This window comes from Scyliorhinus torazame, chromosome 10 (genome assembly GCF_047496885.1).
Source record: "Scyliorhinus torazame isolate Kashiwa2021f chromosome 10, sScyTor2.1, whole genome shotgun sequence".
In the NCBI taxonomy this organism is placed as follows: Eukaryota; Metazoa; Chordata; class Chondrichthyes; order Carcharhiniformes; family Scyliorhinidae; genus Scyliorhinus; species Scyliorhinus torazame.
Genome location: NC_092716.1, coordinates 254,898,769 through 254,922,870, shown reverse-complemented (window position 1 = coordinate 254,922,870; position 24,102 = coordinate 254,898,769). Strand labels below are relative to the sequence as shown.

Here is a 24,102-nt window from a genome sequence, read left to right as displayed (position 1 = left end):
AATCCCAGAGCTGAAGGGGTTGGATTACGAGGAGAGGTTGAGTAGACTGGGACTGTACTCGTTGGAATTTAGAAGGTTGAGGGGGGATCTTACAGAAACATATCACATTATGAAGGGAATAGATAGGATAGATGTGGGCAGGTTGTTTCCACTGGCGGGTGAAAGCAGAACTAGGGGGCATAGCCTCAAAATAAGGGGAAGTAGATTTAGGACTGAGTTTAGGAGGAACTTCTTCACCCAAAGGGTTGTGAATCCATGGAATTCCTTGCCCAGTGAAGCAGTAGAGGCTCCTTCATTAAATGTTTTTAAGATAAAGATAGATAGTTTTTTGAAGAATAAAGGGATTAAGGGGTATGGTGTTCGGGCCGGAAAGTGGAGCTGAGTCCACAAAAGATCAGCCATGATCTAATTGAATGGCGGAGCAGGCTCGAGGGGCCAGATGGCCTACTCCTGCTCCTAGTTCTCATGTTCTAAAAGAATATGGCAGCATTGCAAGGCAGCTATTTAGGTAATGATACCCAGAGTGGGACGGCAAGACAAACAAAAAAGCAGCAATTAGGGTCAAAAGGGGAAAAAATGGTAAAAAGGCAACATTAATCGTTCTTTACTTAAATGCACATTGTATTCGCCCGTAAATAAATCAATCAGAGGCACAATTTGAGGTCAATGGCTATGATCGTATAGCCATTACAGAGACGGGTTACAAAAACATCGAAACTGAGAACTCAATATTTGGGGTATGTGACTTTTCATAATAAGCACAGGAAGGAAAGGGAGTTGGGGTAGCTCTGTTAGTACGAGATGGAATCAGTAATAATAATAATCTTTATTAGTCTCACAAGTAGGCTTCCATTAACACCGCAACAAAGTTACTGTGAACATTAGCAAGAAGTGATCTTGTATCGGAAGAAATGAAAAATGAAAATCGCTTATTGTCACAAGTAGGCCTGAAATGAAGTTACTGTGGAAAGCCCCTGGTCTCCACATTCCGGCGCCTGTTCGGGGAGGCTGGTACGGGACTTGAACCGCGCTGCTGGCCTGCCTTGGTCTGCTTTCAAAGCCAGCGATTTAGCCCTGTGCTAAACTAGCCTCGCTAGGGATTGGTGGAGGTAAGAAGGGGAAGAAGACAGGGGTGGGAGTAATCTGTAGACCCCAAACAGTGGTTATACTGGAGGACAGAGAATGAACCAGGAAGCAATCAGTGCATGTAAGAGCTTCTTTATTATGGGGAAAGGAATAGAGAGGTCAAAGTGAATGTAGTCCCCTTAGAGAATGAGACTGGGGAAATAATAACGGGGAACCAGGAAATGACAGAGGAGTTGAATAAATACTCAGTGGAAGTCACGGATAACATTCCAAAAAATCTAATTAATCAAGGGACAAAGTGGGGGAGGAAATAAATACAACAACAATCACTAGAGAAACAGTACCAGGAAAACTGATGGGGCTAAAGGCCAATAAATTCCCTGGACCTGGTGGGTTGCATCCTTGGGCATTAAATTAAGTAGCTACAAAGATACAATGATAGTAATCTTCCGAGAATCCTTAGATTCTGGAAAAGTCCCAGATGGCGAACTGCCAATGAAACATCTTTATTCAATAGGGGAAGGAGACAAAAAAACAGGTAGCTATAGGCCAGTTAGCTTAACACCTGTCATTGGGAAAATGTTAGAATCCATTATAGCAGCAGATTCATTTAGAAATATAATCAAGCAGAGTCAACATGGCTTCAACAGGAGCCTAAAGCACTCATCTGAGAAGCGAGAGGCGGCGGACTGTGTCTCAATATACATAAGTACATTATGGTGCAATCACATGCACACACTGATGGACATGCAGTAGGACCAACCAGCATACACAACACCGCAGCCAATCACCAGTGAGAGCACAAGCACTATAAAGACAGGGGACAGGAGAGTTCCCGCTCATTCTAGCAGCAGCCAGCTCAGAGCACAAAGCTCACAGCCTGCAACACAGACATTCACCGTGTGCTGAGTGCCTCACCATAGTTAGTGATAGGAAAGGGTCCACAGTTAAGCTGATATTGCTTATACCCACGTTTACAGTATGTTAGCATAGTTGAACAGTTAATAAAATAGCGAAACACCACTTCCAGCGTTGTTGGCTTGTTTGTGAACCAGAACACCCAACACGACATGGTACAAGGAGTGGCCGAAATCTAGCACTTGTGAGACCTACCTGCAACTTCTCAGCATTCCGGCATCCTACAGCATGGAGAACATCAACCCGCCGCCGCCGCTCCGCATCGCTGGCAATCTCGGGATAAATTGGAAGATATTTAAACAGCGTTTCCAGCTCTTCCTTTAGGCTACGAACAGGGAGAATGCATCGGACACCAGGAAGATAACCCTTCTTCTCTCCACGGCTGGGCAACATGCCATCCACATCTTTATCTCCCTGACATTCGCGGATGACGAGGCCAAGACTAATACAAGACGGTGCTCCTCAAATTCGACACACACTTCAGTGTTGAAGTCAATGAAAGCTTCGAAAGGTACCTGTTCCAGCAGCGCTTGCAGGGTAAGGACGAGCCTTTCCAATCCTATTTAACACATCTCCGCATCCCTGCGCAATCCTGCGGCTACGGGCCCACCTCCGACTCCATGATATGCGACCAGATTGCTTTTGGGGTCATGTCGGACCCCCTGCGTCAGCAGCTCCTTAAAGTTAAGCAACTAACCCTAGCGACTGCCATCGAGACCTGTGTCCTGCATGAGAATGCCACCAGCCGGTACTCCTACATACAGGCAGCTGAAACGGCACGGCAAGGGCCCCATGAGGCGGAACGGGTCCAAATGTTCGAACACCTCCCGGGCCGCAGTCTGGAGGAGTGCGGCCATGTCACGCGCTTTCCGAGGCCTCCCGCGCTTGTACGCGCCAAACGAGGGAACGGTGATGTTGAGGAACGCGATGCGCATGCCCACACCACGCAAAACCGTACCGCGCATGCACGGTGGCTCAATGAACGCATTGACGTCATGACGTGCGGCAACTGTGGCTCTGCCCTCTTAAAGCGGCAATGCCCTGCAAAATCGCGACAGTGCCTATGCTGTGGCAGGCTCGGCCACTATGCTGCCTGCTGTCGAGCAGCCCAGCCTGCCAACTCGCAACGGTTTAACCAGCCTTGCAGGAATGTTCGGGCAATCCAACCCACCTTCACCGAGTCCGATCCTAACTTCATGCAGACCAGTGACACCGAGGACAGGGAGCCTTTTCGAGTCGCTGTCATAACCAAGAACAGGCTGTACCCGAATCGAATGCACCAGCCGCTGTTGGTGCACAGCATTGATCCAGACGACGAGTGGCGTGCCACCCTGATGGTCAACCGATCCCAGATCAGATTCCGTCTGGACACTTGTGCTTCTGCCAATCTCCTCGCATGGTCAGCATTTCAAACCCTGGGGGTCAAACCAACAATTCTTACATGCAGTTGCCAACTGGTTGACTATAATGGTAACGTCATCCCCGCTACCGGGTCATGCCAACTCGAGGTGACGCACAACTCGCGAAAAGTCGCCCTACCCTTCGAGATCGTGGGCTCCTCAAAGGACTCCCTGCTAGGCACACAGGCATGTAAGCTCCTCAACCTCGTGCAGCGCGTACATTCCCTCTCTCCAGAGGACACGTCTGACTTCCAAGATGCGGACTTCAGGGCGCAACTAAGTGCCATCATCACTCAACACCGAGATGTCTTCGAAGGCACACTTCCCTACACATACAAAGTCCTGCTCAAACAGGACGCCACGCCTGTGGTTCATGCACCTCGCAGAGTTCCAGCACCCCTCAAGGACCGCCTCAAGCAGCAGCTGCAGGACCTCCAGGACCAAGGAGTGCTTTCCAGAGTGACGGAACCAACCGACTGGGTCAGTTCCATGATGTGCGTCAAGAAGCCTTCCGGCGAGCTCCGGATCTGTATCGACCCGAAGGATTTAAATCGTAACATCATGCGAGAGCATTACCCTATCCCCAAGTGTGAGGAGATCACGTGCGAGATAGCTCGAGCCAACATATTCACCAAGCTGGATGCATCAAAGGGCTTCTGGCAGATTCAATTGGACAAGTCCAGCAGGAAGCTGTGTACTTTCAAACCCCATTTGGCAGGTACTGCTACAACAGAATGCCATTTGGAATCATATCAGCATTGAAGTGTTCCACCGCATCATGGAGCAGATGATGGAGGGCATCGAGGGTGTGCGCGTCTATGTGGACGACATCATCATCTGGTCCACCACCCCGCAGGAGCATATCAGTCGCCTCCAACGCGTTTTTAAGCGAATACGGGACCAAGGCCTGCGCCTCAACAGAGCCAAATTTTCCTTCGGCCAGACTGAACTCAAGTTTTTGGGAGACCACAACTCCCGGTTGGGTGTGCGGCCGGATGCGGTCAAGGTGGCAGCCATCACGGCCATGCAGAAGCTGGCGGATAAGAAGGCGGTGCTCCGGTTCTTAGGAATGGTCAACTTCCGAGGACAGTTCATCCCTAATCTCGCTTCCCACACCACGGCTCTCCGCAACCTAGTTAGGAAGACGACGGACTTCCAATGGCTTCCCGCCCACCAGCGTGAATAGGAGGAGCTCAAGGTCAAGCTGCCCACCGCCCTGGTATTGGCGTTTTTCGATCCTGCAAGGGAGACGAAAATATCAACAGACGCTAGCCAATCTGGCATAGGGGCGATGCTCCTGCAACGAGATGACGCCTCGTCATGGGCCCCTGTTGCCTATGCGTCACGGGCCATGACCCCCACAGAGCAGCGTGATGCGCAAATCGAGAAGGAGTGCCTAGGCCTGTTGACCGGTGTCGACAAGTTCCATGACTATGTGTATGGCCTTCCCCAGTTCACTGTGGAGACCGACCATCGCCTGCTGGTCGGCATCATCCAAAAAGACCTCAATGGCATGACCCCTCGCCTACAACGCATTCTGCTCAAGCTCCGGAGATACGATTTCCAGCTCGTGTACACACCGGGTAAGGACCTGATCATAGCCGACGCTCTGTCCAGGGCAGTCACCACTCCGTCCGACCCAGAGGGGTTCGTTTGCCAAGTCGACGCCCATGTGGCCTTCACGGCCGCCAATCTGCTGGCCACGGATGAACGCCTAACCCACATTCACCGTGAGACTGCGGCTGACCTCCTGCTACAACGTGTGATGCGCCACATGACTGACGGATGGCTCAAGGGACAATGCACGCAGTTCTATAATATTCGAGACGATCTGGCGGTCGTTGATGGCGTCCTCCTGAAGCTGGACCGCATCGTGATCCCACACAGCATGCATCACCTGGTTTTAGAGCAGCTGCACGAGGGCCATCTCGGCGTAGAGAAGTGCCGACAGTGGGCCCGAGAGGCTGTCTACTGGCCTGGCATCAATGAGGACATTGCCAACACTGTGCTCAATTGCCCCACCTGTCAGCAGTTCCAGCCAGCCCAACCATGGGAGACCCTTCAGCCCCACGAGTTGGTCACGTCCCCTTGGCCTAAGGTAGGCGTGAACCTGTTCGATGCGCTCGGCAGGGACTATGTTCTCATAGTTGATTATTTTTCCAGCTATCCCGAGGTTGTACACCTGCACAACATCACGTCATCGGCTGTTATCCGTGCCTGCAAAGAGACCTTTGCTCGTCACGGCATCCCACTCACGGTGATGTCGGACAATGGCCCCTGCTTTGCGAGCCAGGAATGGTCTAACTTCTAACCCCCCGCCGGGTCGGAGAATCGCCAGGGGCTGGCGTGAATCCCGCCCCACCGGCTGCCGAATTCTCCGGCACCGGAGATTCGGCGGGGGCGGGAATTGCGTCGCGCCGGTTGGCGGCCCCCCCCCCCCGGCGATTCTCCGGCCCGGATGGGCTGAAGTCCCGCTGCTAGAATGCCTGTCCCGCCGGCGAGAATCAAACCACCTCTCTTACCGGCGGGACAAGGCGGCGGGGCGGGCTCCGGGGTCCTGGGGGGGGGGGCGCGGGGCGATCTGGCCCCGGGGGGTGCCTCCACGGTGGCCTGGCCCGCGATCGGGGCCCACCGATCCGCGGGCGGGCCTGTGCCGTGGGGGCACTCTTTCCCTTCCGCCTTTGCCATGGTCTCCACCACGGCGGAGGCGGAAGAGACCCTCTCCACTGCACATGTGCGGGGATGCCGTGAGCGGCCGCTGACGCTCCCACGCATGCGCCGCCCGGCAATGTAATTTCCGCGCCAGCTGGCGGGGCACCAAAGGCCTTTCCCGGCAGCTGGCGGGGTGGAAATCAGTCCGGCTCGGGCCTAACCCCTCAAGGTTAGGGCTCAGCCAGTCAAGATGCGGAGCATTCCGCACCTTTGGGGCGGCGCGATGCCCGACTGATTTGCGCCGTTTTGGGCGCTGGCCGGCGGACATCGCGCCGAGTACCTGAGAATTTCGCCCCAGGTTTTTCTTTTCTCTGCACCAGGCACCTTCCCGCGTATATAGACTAGCCTCATCATAGAATAGAATTTACAGTGCAGAAGGAGGCCATTCGGCCCATCGAGTCTGCACTGACTCTTGGAAAGAGCACCCTACCTAGCCCCCACCTCCACTCTATCCCCATTACCCAGTAACCTCACCTATCCCCATTACCCAATAACCCCACCTAACACTAAGGGCAATTTTGGACACTAAGGACAATTTATCATGGCCAATCCACCTGACCTGCACATCTTTGGACTGTGGGAGGAAACCGGAGCAGCCGGAGGAAACCCATACACACACGGGGAGAACGTGCAGACTCCGCACAGACAGTGACCCAAGACGGGAATCGAACTTGGGACCCTGGAGCTGTGAAGCAATTGTGCTATCCACAATGTTACCGTGCTGCCCATGTACATAGTTATGTAAATACTGCACACAAATGATCAGATACACTCATTACACGTTATTTATTCTCTCATAGGCCATGTTTTTTGTAAAAAAGGGGGATGTCATAATATACATCAGTACATTATGGTGCAATCACATACACACACTGATGGACATGCAGTCGGACCAACCAGCATACATAACACTGCAGCCAATCACCAGTGAGAGCACAAGCACTATAAAGACAGGGGACAGGAGAGTTCTCGCTCATTCTAGCAGCAGCCAGCTCAGAGCACAGAGCTGACAGCCTGCAACACAGACATTCACCGTGTGCTGAGTGCCTCACCATAGCTAGTGATAGGACAGGGTCCACAGTTAAGCTGGTATTGCTATACCCACATTTACAGTATGTTAGCATAGTTGAACAGTTAATAAAATAGCGAAACACCACTTCCAGCGTTGTTGGCTTGTTTGTAAACCGGAACACCCAACACGACAGACTGGTTCCGGGCAATTCCCCTCACGGTGGACTGGGTCCGGGCAACGGTGTCATCCCGGACACTGGAGCAGCACTCCAAAGAAAGGCGTCCAAAAAATGCTGATATTCTAACCAGCTCCCTGAGACTGTGCCGCAGGATTCCAGCCTTCAGGGAGCTGTATTTAAATCCCCCGCCCGGACCCTCCCTGTTCCCAGCTCCTGCCCTCTCGCCGGCTGTGGCAAACGTGTCTCAGATTGTGTTTCACTCCGCCCGTTCGTTGTTTGTCCAGTCAGGGTGAAAGTGACTTCTGGTGCCGATGGTGAGTGGAAGCGGATTACACGCCCGCTCCCGATCCCACTGATCGCTTGCCATGCTGAAAATTCAGGTCTTAATGTTTGGTGGGTTTGATGGCTGGATTAGGAATTCTGCACAGTGTGAAATGAAAGTGCTCTATAACGCTGCGTTTGGTTATTAGCGCATTCTTTACTTGCATCTTTGGCAGTTTTCAACCAGTTCTCAACCGATACTGGAGTCTTGCACCTATTCTTTGTGAGATTCTAACACAGTAAGCACGTCTGAGGGTGCACTGTGTCTTTTTTTTTTGTCAATGAACTTCTTGATGGGGCAGCACTGTGGCATAGTGGTTAGCACTGCTGCCTCACTGCGCCGAGGACCCGTGTACGATCCCGGTCCCGGGTCACTATCTGTGTGGAGTTTGCACATTCGCCCCGTGTCTGCGTGGGTCTCACACCCACAACTCAAAAACGTGCAGGTGAGGTGGATTGGGCACGCTAAATTGCCCCTTAATTGGAAAACAATAATTGCGTACTCTAAATCACGCTCGGCGCGGGGGCGGAGAATGGGGTGGCGGGTCCGCGATCGGGTCCGACGCCAGGACGCGAACCTCTGGCGACCGGATAATCGGTGCCAGTCACGTGCGCGTGGTCGACGCGGCGCCGGTTGGGGGCCGTTGAAAGAGGCCCCGCGGCGATTCTCCGCGGTCGACTGGCCCGAGTTCCTGCCGGCGTGATTCATGTATGGTTCCACCCGGCGGGAGCTCGCGTCGCGGCATTGGTGGCCCTCCTGGTGGGGGGGCGGGGTCATCAGTCTCTGGAGGGTCCTCCACAATGGCCAGACCCGTGATCGGAGATCACCGATTGGTGGGCAAGCCCGATCTGGGGGGGGGGGGCCTACCTTCTTCCGCGCCGGCCCGCTGTTTGGGTCCGCCATGTCGCGCGGCACCGGCACGGAAGCGGTCTCCGTGCGCCTGCGCGGACCTGCGGCCGGCATTGCATGGCCGCGTACGGCAGCTGGAGCAGCGCGGAGCACTCCGGTGATGTGCTGGCCCCCTGTGGGCCACGGAATCGCTGGGCCAAGAGGTCAGATGATGCCGGCGTGACACATTCCGGTGTTTACGCCGGAGTCAACACTTAGCCGCTGTTTTGGAGAATCCCGGCCGGAGTTCTCGCCACCCTGATTCCCACTCACAACAGCTTTGAACATTGGATTGAGGATACAAAGTAAGATGACAACTAGCAGTGCGAGGGCATCTCATTAGTACAGATGCAAAACTACATCATCACCCGCAATAGTCTTAAGTCAGAGTACAACTGCAGACATGAATTTTTAAACATGTTATCAAAATTAAGATATTATAATTCACAATCTTGAATATTTAATCATCCCAAAGACGCAAAGAGAGGAGAATTTTCTCTTCGACTCAGAGTGCGTTGTCTGTCTTTAGACATAGCTCCACACTGCCTTAAGTTATGCATTCGGCTTGAAATGACAGCAAATATCTCAATTGTCATTTTCGTTCAATTATGTTGTTCACATTTTGGACCAGTGGCAAATCAAGGGTAACTGCATTGACAGTAGAGATATTTGCTTTGTGCTAAAAGTCATGTGTTGTCAATGTAGCGCCATCAATGTTTTTTCTTTCTTAATATGATGTGCCCTTGTGAATTAATCTGCCAGCTGGTGTTTGCAGAATACTTAAACATTCCTCTCCTCTGATCTTTCTTGCGTTTATTTCCCTGGGCTTTATATGTTTGGCCCTACTTTCTACCACAGCCTGGCTGGAGCGCATTGCGAAGGCCCGGAAATCATAGGATCACTACACTGCAGAAGGAGGCTATTCTGCCCATTGAGTCTGCACCAACCCTCCGAAAGAGCACTGTACTCAGGCCCATGCCCCCTGCCCTATCTGCGTAGCCCCACCTAACGTTTTGGACACTAAGGAGCAAATTTAGCGTGACCAATCCACCTAACCTGCACATCATTGGACTGTGGGAGGAAACCGGAGCTCCCGGAGGAAACCCACGCAGACACGGGGAGAACGTGCAGACTCCGCACAGAGAGTGATCCAAGTTCGGAATTGAACTCGGCTCTCTGGCGCCGTGAGGCAGCAGTGTTAGCCACTGTGCCACCGTGCCATTCAGAAATGGACTGAGAAGCAGGTACGCTGGGTCACCATGAGACCACGGGACAGAGGAGCAGAAGTTTCCCATTATTCAGCCCATCGAGTCTGCGCCACCATTCAGGCCTCATTTGTTTGACCGTATCGGGGTTACAACGTTAGTGAAGGAGGGATGGAGTTGACGATGGTGGACTCCTATTTTAGTTGATCTCCAATCTTAGTGAGACTGGCATAAGGCTGGGTGACAGTATGCCCAGTCAGAAGGCCTCCAGAATGACGCAGTGATCTTCTCAGTTTGGGTGTGGGCCAGGGAACGGCTTCGAAACATGTAGAAAAGGTTTGCGCTATTTTGTATTTTGTGGAATGTTTTTGTATTTGTTGTCTTCTATGGTGCCACCATTCAAAATGATACACAGAGAACATGGGCTGGATTCTCCCAAATTGGGGCTGTGTCCCCGCGCCAGCGTAAAAACTCCCGAGTTTCCAATAAAAAAGATTAGTTGATTCACTTACCTGCAGGGGGCTAGCAGGGATCCAGAGTGGTTCACGCAGCTTTAGCTGTTGATATGGGCCCCCGCACTTCTGGTCCGGAGTCCGCGCATGCACATGGCGGACATGGACCGCGGAGGCATCTCCGAAATGCGCCTGAAGACCCGCCCGGCCCGATCTCTCCCCCCGGCCCCGCCCATAAGGCCCCCCCCCCTGCCCCCCCCCCCCCCCCCCCCCCGGTGCCCAATCCCCCCGCCCCCCACCAGGGCGGCCGTGGACTGAGTTCGCAGCCGCCATGCGAGAGTCCTGACCGGCCATAGCATGTTAGTTCCACGCCGTCGGGAACTCGGCCAGTCGGGAGCGGAGGATCGCTGGGCGGGCCTCTGGCAGTGGCCCACCAGTCGCGCGGAGTACTACGTGCACATGCCGATTTTCAGGGCCCGGAGAATAGCCGGACTGGCGTCAGGCCCCGATTCCAGCCCCATATATATGTTCAACTAGCACGATGATTTATTGTCAAACACGTGGAAGGATAACTAACAGAAATATATATACACAGACAAAATTACTTGGGAGCTACTCTAAGTGCAACTGTCCTGTTGTACGTCCTATCACCTCCTGCCCAGTGTCCTACGTCACGTGACCAAGGTCTGATGCCACCAGCTGGTTGGAGGTCGGTTACTAACTATGCACAATATCATTCACCAACATATCACCACAGTATTGACTCCGTTACAAAGAGAATTTGTGAAGTTCGTATTTGTGGTTCCTGAAGCTGTCATCTTCCATTCTGGGTCTAAGTGAGAGAGTGGGCACAGAAGTGGGGGCGATTTCCACTGGGGGTTTGGTGGAAGGCTGATCTTGTGTGCTCTTGTGCTGCTCAGCTCTTTACATAAGCGTCCGCAATGTGCTCACCAATTCTCATGGCAGGAGTAGGCAGGAAGTTGAGGTTCCCACCCTTACCTTATTGGGTCGAAAGTCCAGGCACCATATTTCAAGGGCAGCCTGCACTATCCCTGCCGCTTTTGCCCGACCACCTCTCCACCCTTCCCTGCTAACCCTTTCTCCTTTCCTTGGGTCAACCTCCGCAAATTGCGGTGCCACTCCCCATCGGAAGCGTAGGCTGGTATTTCCAGACCCTCCACGAAGAGGACAATACAGCAACAACTCGCCATTAATCGTGGCGCATGCCACTTTCGGTGCAGTTGTGAAGGTGAATGTTCTAATTTATCACTGCGGGGGAACCTAGTTTGGAGAGGGACCTTAATTCCCGTGAGGTGGCCTTTCCATGAGCATGCGTGACATGCTAATGCACGCAAACGGCTTCCTGACATTGTTGGCCGGGAAGCCGGAAAGTCCTGAGAGCAAATTTCCGACAGTCGTTCCTCCCTTTGCCAAACTGCGTTTGGCCTTGCGCCAAGTTGAGCTCCTCCCCCGGTCTGTCAAGCTTCCTGCTTCTGGCTGGACTGGAAGATTCCACCCCGCATATTTATCATTGTATTACTGTGAACATTAATAATTAACAAAACAGATTTATGCTATTATCAGGGTTTTTTTCCCCCCCAGAAGCAAATGTGTCAAAGTTAAACAAATTTCAAACATTATGAAGCAGTTGAAAGCAAATCCTAGCCAATGATTTGCAGGGTCACTTTTGATTGCACTGTTGGTGGTGGAGGATTTAAAACCATTGGTAGATAATTGTTGTCATTAACCTTTTGCCTACCCTTGAGTGACCAATGCAGAAAAGTCACAGTTTGCTGACGAATATTAAAAACAAGGAGCAGTGTTCACTTCTCAGTCCCAGTCGGCTGGTTTCCCAGTTCCCCCACCACGTGCGTTCCTGGCGGTCCTTGTTTGCTGGAGACGGGATTCTCTATTCCCGCTGCTGGTCAATGGAGACCCCCCCCCCCCCCCCCGCCCCGCCCCACCCCCCCCACGCTGCTGGGAAACCCATGGGCGGGGCTGCTCCGCCAGCGGGAAAAGGGAATGCCGACGGCCAGAGAATTCCGACCAGTGTCTTTCAATTTAATTTTAAAAATTGGCATTACTTCAACAAAATTACCAGCCGGTTTAATTTGTCTGAATAAGTAACATTTTTAAAAAAAAATGTTTTTATTAAAGTTTTCCAAAATATCAGCCACAAAATGTAAAAGGAACCCAATAGAATTAAATACAAAACAAAACAACCCCGTGCCCCCCTCCCCCCTATACATAAATAATATATTAACACCCGCCGAAACACATAGCAAACAGCAAATATATACACCCCCTCAGATCCCCCAGTATAGACAAACAAAAATAAAATAGACCCCCCCGCCCCCCCTCCCCCCCTGGGTTGCTGCTGCTGACCATTGTCTACCGTTCTGCCAGGAAGTCCAAGAACGGTTGCCACCGCCTGAAGAACCCTTGTACCGATCCCCTTAAAGCAAATTTCACCCTCGCCAATTTAATAAACCCCGCCTTATCGTTGATCCAGGATTCCACGTTTGGGGGCCTCGCATCCTTCCACTGAAGAAGAATCCTTCGCCGGGCTACCAGGGACACAAAGGCCAGAATACCGGCCTCTTTCGCCTCCTGCACTCCCGGCTCCTCTGCAACCCCAAATATTGCGAGCCCCCAGCCCGGTTTGACCCTGGATCCCCCCACCCTCGACACCGTCATTGCTACGCCATTCCAAAGCTCCTCCAGCGCTGGGCATGCCCAGAACATATGGGTGTGATTTGCTGGGCTCCCTGAGCACCTAACACACCTGTCCTCACCCCCAAAAAACCGGCTCATCCTTGTCCCGGTCATGTGTGCCCTGTGCAGCACCTTAAACTGTATGAGGCTGAGCCTCGCGCACGACGAGGAAGAGTTCACCCTCCCAAGGGCATCTGCCCAAGTCCCTTCCTCAATCTCCTCTCCCAACTCCTCCTCCCACTTACCTTTCACCTCCTCCTCCTTCTGCATCACCTGGTAAGTTTCCGAGATCTTCCCCACTCCCACCCACCCCCCCGAGAGCACCCTGTCCTGTACTGTGTGTGGCAGCAGCCGCGGGAATTCCACCACTTGCCGCCTGGCAAACGCCCTTACCTGTAGATACCTAAAGGCGTATCCCGGGGAGAGCCCGTACTTCTCCTCCAGCTCACCCAGGCTCGCGAACGTCCCGTCCACAAACAGGTCTCCCAACCTTCTTATCCCTGCCCTGTGCCACCCCGAAAACCCTCCATCTGTTCTCCCTGGGACAAACCGGTGGTTCCTCCGTATCGGGGTCCACACCGAGGCCCCCACTTCCCCCCTGTGCCATCCCCATTGCCCCCAAATTTTGAGGGCAGCCGCCACCACTGGGCCCGTGGTATACCTCATTGGAGGGAGCGGCAGCGGTGCCGTTGCCAGCGCCTCCAGACTCGTACCCTCACAAGATGCCGTCTCCAGCCTCTTCCATGCCGCCCCCTCCCCCTCCATCACCCACTTGCGCACCATCGCCGCATTGGCGGCCCAGTAGTACCCACAGAGGTTGGGCAGCGCCAGCCCCCCCCCCCCCCACTCCGCTCCAGGAACACCCTTCTCACCCTCGGAGTCCTTCGTGCCCACACAAACCCCGTAATGCTCCTGTTGACCCGCCTAAAGAAGGCCTTCGGCATAAGAATGGGGAGGCACTGGAACAGGAACAAAAGCCTTGGGAGCACCGTCATCTTGACTGACTGCACCCTACCTGCCAGGGACAGCGGCAGCACGTCCCACCTCTTAAACTCCTCCTCCATTTGCAGGGCCCCCCAGCTCTTGGCCACCTGGAACCCAAATACCTGAAACTCCTCTTCGCCCTTTTTATTGGGAGCTCGCCAATCCCCCTCTCCTGGTCCCCTGGGTGAACCACAAACAACTCGCTCTTCCCCATGTTGAGTTTGTACCCTGAGAAATCCCCGAATTCCCTGAGGATCCTCATTACCTCCGGCATTCCCCCCACCGGGTCCGCAACATAAAGCAGCAAGTCGTCTGCATAGAGCGACACCCTATGCTCCTCCCCACCCCGCACCAGCCCCCTCCAGTTCCTCGACTCCCTCAGTGCCATAGCCAGCGGTTCAATCGCCAGCGCGAAGAGCAGGGGGGACAGGGGACACCCCTGCCTCATCCCTCGGTGCAACCGAAAGTACTCGGACCTCCTCTTGTTCGTGGCCACACTCGCCACCGGGACCTCGTACAACAGCCGAACCCACCTGATGAACCCCTCCCCAAACCCGAACCTCTTCAGCACCTCCTACAAGTACCCCCACTCTACCCTATCGAAGGCCTTCTCAGCGTCCATCGCCGCCACTATTTCCGCCTCCCCCTCCGTCGCCGGCATCATAATAATGTTCAGGAGCCTCCGCACATTCGCGTTCAACTGCCTCCCCTTCACGAACCCCGTCTGGTCTTCGTGGATGACCTGCGGCACACAATCCTCAATTCTCGTGGCTAAGACTTTCGCCAGCACCTTGGCATCTACATTTAACAACATAATCGGCCTGTAAGACCCACACTGCAGGGGATCCTTGTCCCGCTTCAGGATCAAGGAGATCAGTGCCTGGGACATCGTCGGGGGCAACACACCCCCCCTCCCTTGCTTCATTGAAGGTCCAAACCAGCAACGGGCCCAACAGGTCCACATATTTTTTGTAGAATTTGACCGGGAAACCATCTGGCCCCGGTTCCTTCCCCGCCTGCATGCTCCATTTCCCTTTGGCCAGCTCCTCCAGCCCAATCGGAGCCACATATCCCGCCACCAGTCCCTCCTCCACCTTCGGGAACCTCAATTGGGCCAGAAAGTGGCCCATCCCTCCCTCCTCCAGTGGGGGCTCGGACCGATACAGTTCCTCATAAAAGTCCCTGAAGACCCCATTGATGCCAACCCCACTCCGCACCACACTCCCCCCCCCTATCCTTAACTCCCCCGATCTCCCTAGCTGCGTCCCGCTTCCGAAGCTGATGCGCCAGCATCCGACTTGCCTTTCCCTCACATTCATAAACCGCCCCCTGGGCCTTCCTCCACTGCGCCTCCACCTTCCTGGTGGTCAACAGGTCGAATTCGGCCTGGAGGCGACGCCTCTCCCTCAACAGTCCCTCCTCCTGCACCTCCGCGTACCTCCTGTCTACCCTCACCATCTCCCCCACCAGCCTCTCCCTCTCCCTCTGCTCTCTCCTCTCCTTGTGGGCCCTAATGGAGATCAGCTCTCCCCTAACCACCGTCTTCATCGCCTCCCAGACCATCCCCACTCGGACCTCCCCGTTATCGTTGGCCTCCAGCGATCTCTCTATGCTTCCTCGGACCCGCTCACTCACCTCCTCGTCCGCCAACAGCCCCACCTCCAAGCGCCACAACGGGCGCTGGTCCCTTTCCTCCCCCAGCTCTAGGTCTACCCAATGCGGGGCGTGATCCGAAATGGCTATCGCCGAGTACTCGGTATCCTCTACTCTCGCTATCAGCGCCCTGCTCATAACAAAAAAGTCGATCCGGGAATAGGCCTTATGAACGTGCGAGAATAATGAAAATTCCCTCGCCCCCGGCCTTGCAAATCTCCAAGGGTCCACCCCTCCCATCTGGTCCATAAACCCCCTCAGCACTTTAGCCGCCGCCGGCCTCCTACCCGTCCTAGACCTGGAGCGATCCAGTGCCGGATCTAACACTGTGTTAAAGTACCCCTCCCATTATCAGGCCCCCCACTTCCAAGTCCGGGATCCGACCCAACATGCACCGGATAAAACCCGCATCGTCCCAGTTCGGGGCATACACGTTGACCAACACCACACTCTCCCCCTGCAGCTTACCACTTACCATTACGTACCTGCCGCCATTGTCTGTCACAATGCTCGACGCCTCGAACGACACCCTCTTTCCCACCAAGATCGCCACCCCCTGATTTTTGGCATCCAGCCCCGAATGAAACACCTGACCTACCCACCCCTTCCTCAATCTTACCTGGTCTGCCACCTTCAGGTGTGTCTTCTGGAGCATGACCACATCCGCCTTCAGCCCCTTCAAGTGTGCGAACACGCGGGCCCGCTTAACCGGCCCGTTCAGCCCCCTTATGTTCCAGGTTATCAGCTGGATCAGGGGGCTACCCCCCCCCTCCCCCGCCGACGAGCCATAACCCCTCCTCGGCCAGCCACGTGCCCGCACCCCACGCCCGGCCCGTTCCCCATGGCGGCAGACCCCCGTCCCAACCCCCTCTACTCGCCTACTCGCTCCAGCTCCCCCTTGACCATACCAGCAGCAACCCGGTTCCCCCCCCCCACCCCCCAGCTAGGACCCCTCCTAGCTGCATTGCTCCCCACATTGCTCTCCCGCAAGTCAGCTGACTCCTGCTGACCCCGGCCACTCCTGCCTCTCCTTCGACTCCTCCCATTGTGGGACTTCCCCTCCCCCCCCCATTACCCACCAGCAGTCTCTCCGCCTCCCCCTTCCATCCCAAGCATGGGAAAAAGCCCGCACTTTCCACCTGCCCGGCCCCACCTCCTCTGGCGCAGCTCCTTTTACAGGCCCAGTCCCCTCACCCCCGACTCGGGCCTCCCCCTCCCCCGTGGGGCCCCATCCCCCCTACCGGCCATCCACTCCCTACCCCTCCAAGACCCCACCCGACAGACCCGACCAAAACAGTGCCCAACCCACCCTAACCACCCACACCGGATCAAAAAGAAACAAGAACAAAGAACCCCCCCTCAAAATGTAACACAACAACAACAATCCCCGACCATCCCCATGCCCGACCCCCCATCCCGACCCTCAATTTGTGTCCAGCTTCTCGGCCTGAACAAAGGCCCACGCCTCCTCCGGGGACTCACAATAATGGTGCCGGTCCTTGTAGGTGACCCACAGTCGCGCCGGCTGCAGCATGCCAAACTTCACCCCCTTCCTGTGCAGCACCGCCTTCGCCCGGTTGTACCCGGCCCTCTTCTTCGCCACCTCTGCGCTCCAGTCCTGATATATCCGAACCTTCGCATTCTCCCACCTGCTGCTCCTCTCTTTATTGGCCCACCTGAGTACGCACTCCCGATCAGCGAACCGATGAAACCGCAACAGCACCGCCCGTGGCGGCTCGTTAGCCTTGGGCCTCCTCGCCAGCACTCGATGGGCTCCTTCCAGCTCCAGGGGCCCCTGGAAGGACCCCGCTCCCATCAGCGAGTTTAACATGATTACCACATAAGCCCCCATGTCCGACCCCTCCAGCCCCTCCGGGAGGCCCAGGATCCGCAGATTCTTCCGCCTCGACTGATTCTCCATCTCCTCGAACCGTTCCTGCCTTTTCTTGTGGAGCGCCTCGTGTGCCTCCACCTTTACCGCTAGGCCCAAGATCTTGTCCTCGTTATCTGAGATCTTTTGTCGGACCTTGCGGATCGCCACCCCCTGGGCCGTCTTGGTCTCCAGCAGCTTATCAATAGAAGCCTTCATCGGCTCCAGCAGGTCCGCTTTGAGCTCCCTGAAGCAACGCTGGATAACCTCCTGCTGTTCATGCGCCCACTGCATCCACGCTGCCTGGTCCCCGCCCGCCGCCATCATGCTCTTCTTCCCTCGCACTTTCTTTGGCTTCACCACCACTTTTTTAGTCGCCCCGCTCCTGGTCCAAGCCATACACTGTCGGGGGAACGTTGCAGTCTTCTTCCCACACAGGGAAATGTCGAACAAATTCCGTTGGGGGCCCTGAAAAGAGCCCAAAAGCCTGTTCCAAGCGGGAGCTGCCGAACGTGTGACTTAGCTCCACATGGCCCCAACCAGAAGTCTGAATAAGTAACTTTTAAAAAGTATTTTTGTTGAAAAGTGTATCTTTAATAATAATCTTTATTACTGTCACCAGTAGGCTTACATTAACACTGCAATGAAGTTACTGTGAAAATCCCTAGTCGCCACATTCCGGCGCCTGTTCGGGTACACAGAGGGAGAATTCAGAATGTCCAAATTACCTAAGAGCACATCTTTCGGGACTTGTGGGAGGAAACCGGAGCACCCGGAGGAAACCCACACAGACACAGGGAGAACGTGCAGACTCCGCATAAACAGTGACCCAAGCCGGGAATCAAACCCTGGCCCCCGGCGGTGTGAAGCTGCATCACTTTGAAGTTGGGGAGATGGTGGCCTCGTGGTATTGTCACTGGACCAGGAATCTAGATATTCAGAGTCATTCTCTAGGGACCCAGGTTCAAATCTCATTTAAAAAAACCAACCTGGAATTAAAATTCTATTAATGGCCATGAAACCATTGTGGTAAAAACCTAACTAATGTCCTTTAGGGAAGCAAGTCTACATGATTCCAGATCCACAGCAACTGTGGCACAGTGATTAGCACCGATGCCTCACAGTGCCAGGGACCTGGGTCCGATTCCGACTATGGGTAACTATCTGTGCGGAGTCTGCACCTTCTCCCCGTGTCTGCGCGGGTTTCCTCCGGGTGCTCAGGTTTCCTCCCACAGTCCAAAGATGTGCAGGTTGGGTAGGGTTACGGGGAGGGTGAATGGGCCGAGGTGGGGGTGTTCTGTCAGAGGGTCGGTGCGGACCCGATTGGCCAAATGGTTTCCTTCTGCACTGTCGAGATTCTATACATGCCTTCTGGAATGGCTTAGCATAATTCAGGGGGCAAGCAGGGACTGGCAATAGATGCTGGCACAGCCATTGATGCCCACATCCCAGGAATAAAAATAAATGCCAAATTGTGTGAAAGCGTGGTGGATACAATAACATCCTTTGCAGAGAAATAATTTTTTCGGGCAAGAGAACACAATACAAATAAACCACCGACTGAATTTAAATAACATTCTGTTGAATCACACAGGGGATGAATGGAGAATGTGTGACAATGCAGAACCATGAAATATCTGCTTGCAGACAGGCTGGTTCGAAATTCCATAGTGAAAACTGAAGGCTTAGAACATAAGAACATAAGAACTAGGAGCAGGAGTAGGCCATCTGGCCCCTCGAGCCTGCTCCACCATTCAATGAGATCATGGCTGATCTTTTGTGGACTCAGCTCCACTTTCCGGCCCGAACACCATAACCCTTAATCCCTTTATTCGTCAAAAAACTATCTATCTTTATCTTAAAAACATTTAATGAAGGAGCCTCTACTGCTTCACTGGGCAAAGAATTCCATAGATTCACAACCCTTTGGGTGAAGAAATTTCTCCTAAACTCAGTCCTAAATCTACTTCCCCTTATTTTGAGGCTATGCCCCCTAGTTCTGCTTTCACCCGCCAGTGGAAACAACCTGCCCGCATCTATCCTGTCTATTCCCTTCATAATCTTATATGTTTCTATAAGATCCCCCCTCATCCTTCTAAATTCCAACGAGTACAGTCCCAGTCTACTCAACCTCTCCTCGTAATCCAACCCCTTCAGCTCTGGGATTAACCTAGTGAATCTCCTCTGCACACCCTCCAGTGCCAGTATGTCCTTTCTCAAGTAAGGAGACCAAAACTGAACACAATACTCCAGGTGTGGCCTCGCTAACACCTTATACAATTGCAGCAGAACCTCCCTAGTCTTAAACTCCATCCCTCTAGCAATGAAGGACAAAATTCCATTTGCCTTCTTAATCACCTGTTGCACCTGTAAACCAACTTTTTGCGACTCATGCACTAGCACACCCAGGCCTCTCTGCACAGCAGCATGTTTTAATATTTTATCATTTAAATAATAATCCCTTTTGCTGTTATTCCTACCAAAATGGATAACCTCACATTTGTCAACATTGTTTAGTGAGTGCTATGGAAATCAAGGCCATCTGAATTGAAAAAGTGTAATGTTATATCATGTATGTCAGCATTCCTCTTGTGCTGTTTTTGAAGCAAGTTAAGACCTTTTTGCCGTTGCCATAGAAACTATTAACAGAAACGAACACATGCTTTGAGTAAATCTATGCGATCTTAAGCATTGTGCTCCATCTATTCCCTCATTCGAGAGACTCTTACACTTTTGTCTTATTTTTCACCTTTGTCTTTCTGGAGCATGCCCGACCTGCAGCGACTTCCTTAATCTGGTGCAAGGCATTATGGATCTACAGGAGCTTCTCGCGAAAATGACGACAAAGGTGAGTTTACCAGAGACTACAGTCTGACTCTGCGGTTTCAAACTTTTGATTTTATTTCCAAAGCGGAATGGTTTTTTGCTTCCCAGATTTTTTTTTATTTTGAAAGCTTGACGCTGTAGTGATCTCTGTAATAAATAATACATGATCGGACTATGTTAAGCAAGTACAGGCAAATGAACACTAGGTGGCCTCACAGCAGGACCTACATAAATGTTTTCCCGCTTTTTCTTAGAGGAGCGTGTGTCAGGATTGCAGAGAGAAATGAAGTGAGAAAGCTAGTGAGAAGTTATTAGTTATCAGAGTTTTATATCTACTTATTTAATAGTTAATATTCTACAGTTGTTTATTTGTTTTACTAGTTTAGTATTAAGTAAAAAGAACTCACGAGACTAGTTTGTATTGCGCAATAAATTACTCAATCATTACTGGAAGATTACGGCTATCATTTAACAACACAGTTTAATTAAGAGAGTAATAAATATATTACATATCGTAATATAATGGACGTAATCTGGTTTATCTAGCTCTCTTGAAAGGTTAGTATGATATGGAGTAACGCAACATTCAAGTATGCGCATACGTGACTCGATTGCTTCATGGGATATGAACATCCGTCGGGTTTATCTATTGGCCATTCAGCTCCTTGAGTGTGTTCCACCGTTCAAGCACTGTATCTTTTTAAAATAAATTTCGAGTACCCAATTCATTTTTTCCAATTAAGGGGCAATTTAGCGTGGCCAGTCCACCTACCCTGCACACATTTGGGTTGTGGGGGCGAAACCCACGCAACCACGGGGAGAATGTGCAAACTCCACACGGACAGTGACCCAGAGCCAGGATCGAACCTGGGACCTCGGCGCCAGCTTTGTATTCTTAACTAGGGGCTGTTTAGCACAGGGCTAAATCGCTGGCTTTGAAAGCAGACCAAGGCAGGCCAGCAGCACGGTTCAATGCCCGTAACAGCCCCCCCCGAACAGGCGCCGGAATGTGGCGACTAGGGGCTTTTCACAGTCACTTCATTTGAAGCCTACTTGTGACAATAAGCGATATTCATTTCATTCCATCGACCAATCCTGGTTCCTCAGCCATGAATACACTTGGCGAACAACAATGCATCAATTTCCAAATTAAAACTACATTTTGCGGGAGAGGTTGGTAGATTTCACTGCCCCTTGTGTGAAGAAATGTTTCCTGAAAGCACCCGGAATGTATTAACTCCTATCTTTAAGTATTCCCCTTGTTCTTCCACCCCAACCAGTTTTTCTCTATTTATCCTATTAGTTCTTGTCACCATCTTACGAAGTGTCAGGTTAATTATCATTTAGTCTTCCATATGCAAACATATCAATCATTAAACTCAAGGATGTTGAATCATTTGTTGGTCCTGCAGAATATTGAATGGATGAGGTGGTTGAATTGCATTGAACCTGACAGGAGTGATGGAGATGGAGCTCGGCAGGTTTAATTGTCCTCTATTTTACCTTGGAGATGCAATCTAATTATTTTTTGAACAGTCAACAAAGCTTGCTTAAGATCAGATTTAGTATTGCCGAGCGACACATAGCAAGTAACCGCAATTTATGGCTGGGATTCTCCCCTACCTGGCGGGGTGGGGGATCCCGGCGGGATGGAGTGGCTTTCTCCGCACCTTTAGGGGCCAAGCCCTCACCGTGAGGGGCTACTCCCGCTCCGGAGTGGTTGGCGCGCCACCGACCGATGGGAAAGGCCTTTGGCGCCACGGCAGTCGGGGCCGAAGGGACTCTGCCGGTCGGTGGAAGTCCGCGCATGCGCGGGAGCGTCAGCGCCTGCTGACGTCATCCCCGCGCATGTGCAGGGGGGGGTCACAGCCTCCGCGATGGCCGATGCGGAAGGAAAAGAGTTCCCCGGGGCCAGATAGCCTCACGCCCCCCCCAGGACCCTGGAGCCCGCCCGCGCCGCTAGTCCCACCGGTAAGGTAGGTGGTTTGATTCACGCCGGCGGGACAGGCATGGCAGCAGCGGGACTTCGGCCCATCGTGGGCCGGAGAATCGCCGGGGGGAGGGGGGGGCGGCAACTGGCGCGGCGCGATTCCCACCCCCGCTGAATTTTCGGTGCCGGAGAATTCGGCGGCCGGCGGGGGCGGGATTCATGCCACCCCCCCCCCCCCCCCCCCCCCGCCGATTCTCCGACCCGGCGGGGGGGGGGGGGGGTTGGAGAATCCCGCCCCATATTTCAGCGTGGAGGATGATTTCAGCGTAATGAAACTTGTGTTTTAATGTTGACTTCTTGATCCGGGCTCAAGTCGAAATCAGAATCAGATGAATCTTAATCTAATATCAAAGAACAAGAACAAAGAACAAAGAAAATTACAGCACAGGAACAGGCCCTTCGGCCCTCCCAGCCTGCGCCGTTCCAGATCCTTTATCTAAACCTGTCACCTATTTTCCAAGGATCTACTTCCCTCTGTTCCCCGTCCGTTCATATATCTGTCTAGATGCATCTTAAATGATGCTATCGTGCCCGCCTCTACCACCTCCGCTGGCAAAGCGTTCCAGGCACCCACCACCCTCTGCGTAAAAAACTATCCATGCACATCTCCCTTAAACTTTCCCCCTCTCACCTTGAAATCGTGCCCCCTTGTAATTGACACCCCCACTCTTGGAAAAAGCTTGTTGCTATCCACCCTGTCCATACCTCTCATAAATTTGTAGACCTCAATCAGGTCCCCCCTCAACCTCCGTCTTTCCAACGAAAACAATCCTAATCTACTCAACCTTTCTTCATAGCTAGCACCCTCCATACCAGGCAACATCCTGGTGAACCTCCTCTGCACCCTCTCTAAAGCATCCAAATCCTTCTGGTAATGTGGCGACCAGAACTGCACGCAGTATTCCAAATGTGGCCTAACCAAAGTCCTATACAACTGTAACATGACCTGCCGACTCTTGTACTCAATACCCCGTCCGATGAAGGCAAGCATGCTGTATGCCTTCTTGACCACTCTATTGACCTGCGTTGCCACCTTCAGGGTACAATGGGCCTGAACTCCCAGATCTCTCTGTACATCAATTTTCCCCTGGACTATTCCATTGTCCGTATAGTCTGCCCTTAAATTAGATCTTCCAAAATGCATCACCTTGCATTTGCCTGGATTGAACTCCATCTGCCATTTCTCTGTCCAACTCTCCAATCTATCTATATTTTGCTGTATTCTTTGACAGTCCTCCTTGCTACCTGCAACTCCACCAATCTTAGTATCATCTGCAAACTTGCTAATCAGACCACCTATACCTTCATCCAGATAATTTATGTGTATCACAAACAACAGTGGTCCGAGCACGGATCCCTGTGGAACACCACTAGTCACCTTTCTCCATTTTGAGACACTCCCTTCCACCTCTACTCTCTGTCTCCTGTTGCCCAGCCAGTTCTTTATCCATCTAGCTAGTACACCCTGAACCCCATACAACTTCACTTTCTCCATCAACCTGCTATGGGAAACTTTATCAAACGCCTTACTGAAGTCCATGTATATGACATCTACAGCCCTTCCCTCAACAATTAACGTTGTCACTTCCTCAAAGAATTCTATTAGGTTTGTAAGACATGACCTTCCCAGCACAAAACCATGCTGCCTATCACTGATAAGTCTATTTTCTTCCAAATGTGAATAGATCCTATCCCTCAGTATCTTCTCCAACAGTTTGCCTACCACTGACGTCAAGCTCACAGGTCTATAATTCCCTGGATTATCCCTGCTACCCTTCTTAAACAAAGGGACAACATTAGCAATTCTCCAGCCCTCCTGGACCTCACCTGTGCTCAAGGATGCTGCAAAGATATCTGTTAAGGCCCCAGCTATTTCTTCCCTCGTTTCCCT

At 52.6% G+C, this 24,102-nt stretch overlaps 1 protein-coding gene across 5 annotated transcripts in view; it reads left to right on the top strand.

The window, feature by feature from the left end:
- The window catches only part of LOC140384726 (protein kinase C-binding protein NELL1-like), a 1,091,429-nt gene that overhangs the window by 179,159 nt on the left and 888,168 nt on the right, over window positions 1-24,102 (top strand). For all 5 annotated transcript variants that reach the window (XM_072466691.1, XM_072466689.1, XM_072466693.1 and 2 more), the window contains exon 7: window positions 20,161-20,243. In XM_072466691.1, coding sequence (XP_072322792.1) covers window positions 20,161-20,243 — 83 coding nt within the window. The remainder of the gene's footprint in view (window positions 1-20,160; window positions 20,244-24,102) is intronic.